Raw genomic sequence first — 2,178 nt, 5'->3', positions numbered from 1 at the left:
GAAGGGGGCGGGGGGGAGGGGAGCCCAGGCGGTTGGGAGTTTTGGAGGACGCAGAAAACCCTCAGTTTAACACGTAGCAGGCTTTCGCGACCAATATTATTCATAATCAACGTTTTTGGGTTTAGATCGCGTTATTTATAAATGTGTCGTAACCCTCCACCACCCGACACGGCCAATCAGTAAAAAAGTGTCACGTTGACAAAAGACAATTAGTTCAGTGCTTTAGCCCACCGGTGTGTTGAAGCGCGAAACCACAACATTTACAATTTAGTACGACGTTTCGCTGGTAATTGCATCCAGCATCATCGGGCAATTCGCCAGAATGGTGAGGCTCTGCTGTGTCTCCCGTTCTTATATAGAGCAGCAGCAGGGTGACGTCATCCTGTAAAAATTTCCCCGACAAAAAAATTCCCTGATTTCAATTCATCACCTCCCCACCCACCCCCACCCCCTCCACCACCACCACAACAACAACAACTCTCCGTTCTTCCCCGCAGGCAAAACGCGTACCAAGGATAAGTACCGCGTGGTGTACTCGGACTATCAGCGGCTGGAGCTGGAGAAGGAGTTCCAGGCGAACCGATTCATCACCATCAGGCGCAAGTCCGAGCTCGCATCGCACCTGGGCCTCTCCGAGAGACAGGTCAGGGCCTCCAGCCAGGAACTCGATCGATGTCACAAGGGTGGACACAAACCCGATTTTTTTTTTACAGCGGCAGGCATCGGGTTTTTTCTTTAATACAATTAAACCCGATTTCGGGGGATTGAAACCTGGTTTAATGAATGCGAAACTCTGATCCAAGGCATAGGCTGCTTCCTCGTCGGTGCTGCTATCGTACTCGGGGCCATCGGGCACGAGGTAGTTGTAGAATGCGGCAGGCAGGTTGGTCTTGATGAACACGAGCTTCTCCTCCACAATCGTGGGCGCCAGTGAGTTCCTTAGCTTGGAATGGATGAAGCCCATTAAGTTCATTTAGTAGGTATAGCACTGTGAGCCATTCGGCTCTTGAATCGGGTGCAACCGCAACAAACAAAACACACGAACAAGAAAAATCTTAAAGTTACTATGTGACTATGTGCAAACTGAAAATCTAGGGGGGAAAAACAGCAAAAATTCCAGAAAAAAACCCACCGTACACTAACGTTGAGAAGTTCCGCTCGGATGCCGCAATTAGAACCAATTAACCCGGATTTCTCCCAATCTCAGATGATCGGGTTTAATAAAAAGACAATGAAACCCGATTGTAAAGAACCCGACTGTGCCACCCGTGCGCCGTCGTAGCTGTGACACACACAAAGCCTAACGCGCACACACGCACACGCGCACTCTGCATGCGCACGCACACACACAGAGGCTAACGCACACGCACACACGCGCGCGTTCTGTATGCACACACACACAGGCTAACGCGCACACCTGCGCGTCTGCGTGCTGTGCCGACGCAGGTGAAGATCTGGTTCCAGAACCGACGAGCGAAGGAACGGAAAGTGAATAAGAAGATGCAGCAGCAGCAGCAGCAGCAGCAACAACAACAGCAGCAGCAGCAACCGCGCGTATCGTCAGCCTCCCCAGAGATCTCGTCGGGCATGCCGACTCATAGCAGCGGCGCAAACGTCGTGAGCAGCAGCAGCCTCATCTCGGGAGGGGTTTCCCTGCAGTGAGAGCCATCGGGGGGCAACCCACACGCAACGTCGGCCCGCCAACGTTGGCGCGACGTTGGCCCGCCAACGTTGGCGCGACGCTGGTCCACACCCGTTAGGTGCGCGTGGGGTGTACATTGCGGTCCGCGTGTGAACGTGTGAGTGGCGTCTACGTCGTGCGTTTTGTGATATATTAAAAATAGTAATGTATAAGTTGGGCGGCAATGCGTCTGTGTGTGTGTGTCAAATCAAGATTGTCTTTGTTGCTGTTGCTGTTGTTTCGTGCGCGTGGTTAGTCGATCTTAAACCACCTGGGGGGGGGGGGGTTGTGTTTCCCGTGATCTCCTACCAGTACCTAGCCTGGCACCGGAGCTGCGGGTGACGTTGCCGTTGCTTGCAAGTCGGTTGTTGTTGTTGTTGATGTTGTTGATGTTGTTGTTAGAGCTGCGTGCGCGTTTGTGCGCGTGGTGGGGGGGGGGGGGAGAGCGGTTACCGCGTTGCGCTACGAACCCGGCCACCCGAGTTGGTTTTGGATCC

The 2,178-nt window shown here is 53.2% G+C and overlaps 1 protein-coding gene across 1 annotated transcript; it reads left to right on the top strand.

The window, feature by feature from the left end:
- Nucleotides 1-497: 497 nt before the first annotated feature.
- Nucleotides 498-1,955, top strand: LOC133339843 (homeobox protein CDX-like; the record flags this gene model as incomplete). Its single annotated transcript, XM_061547977.1, has 2 exons — nucleotides 498-643; nucleotides 1,447-1,955. Coding segments are annotated over 2 exons (362 nt in total), but the record flags the coding sequence as incomplete, so codon positions are not given.
- Between the last annotated feature and the right edge of the window lie 223 nt (nucleotides 1,956-2,178).

This window comes from Lethenteron reissneri, unplaced genomic scaffold (genome assembly GCF_015708825.2).
Source record: "Lethenteron reissneri isolate LAM-NWPU_2019-01 unplaced genomic scaffold, ASM1570882v1 scaffold_432, whole genome shotgun sequence".
NCBI classification, from domain to species: Eukaryota; Metazoa; Chordata; class Hyperoartia; order Petromyzontiformes; family Petromyzontidae; genus Lethenteron; species Lethenteron reissneri.
The sequence above is the reverse complement of the archived record's forward strand: the minus strand, read 5'-3'. Positions and strand labels throughout refer to the sequence as shown.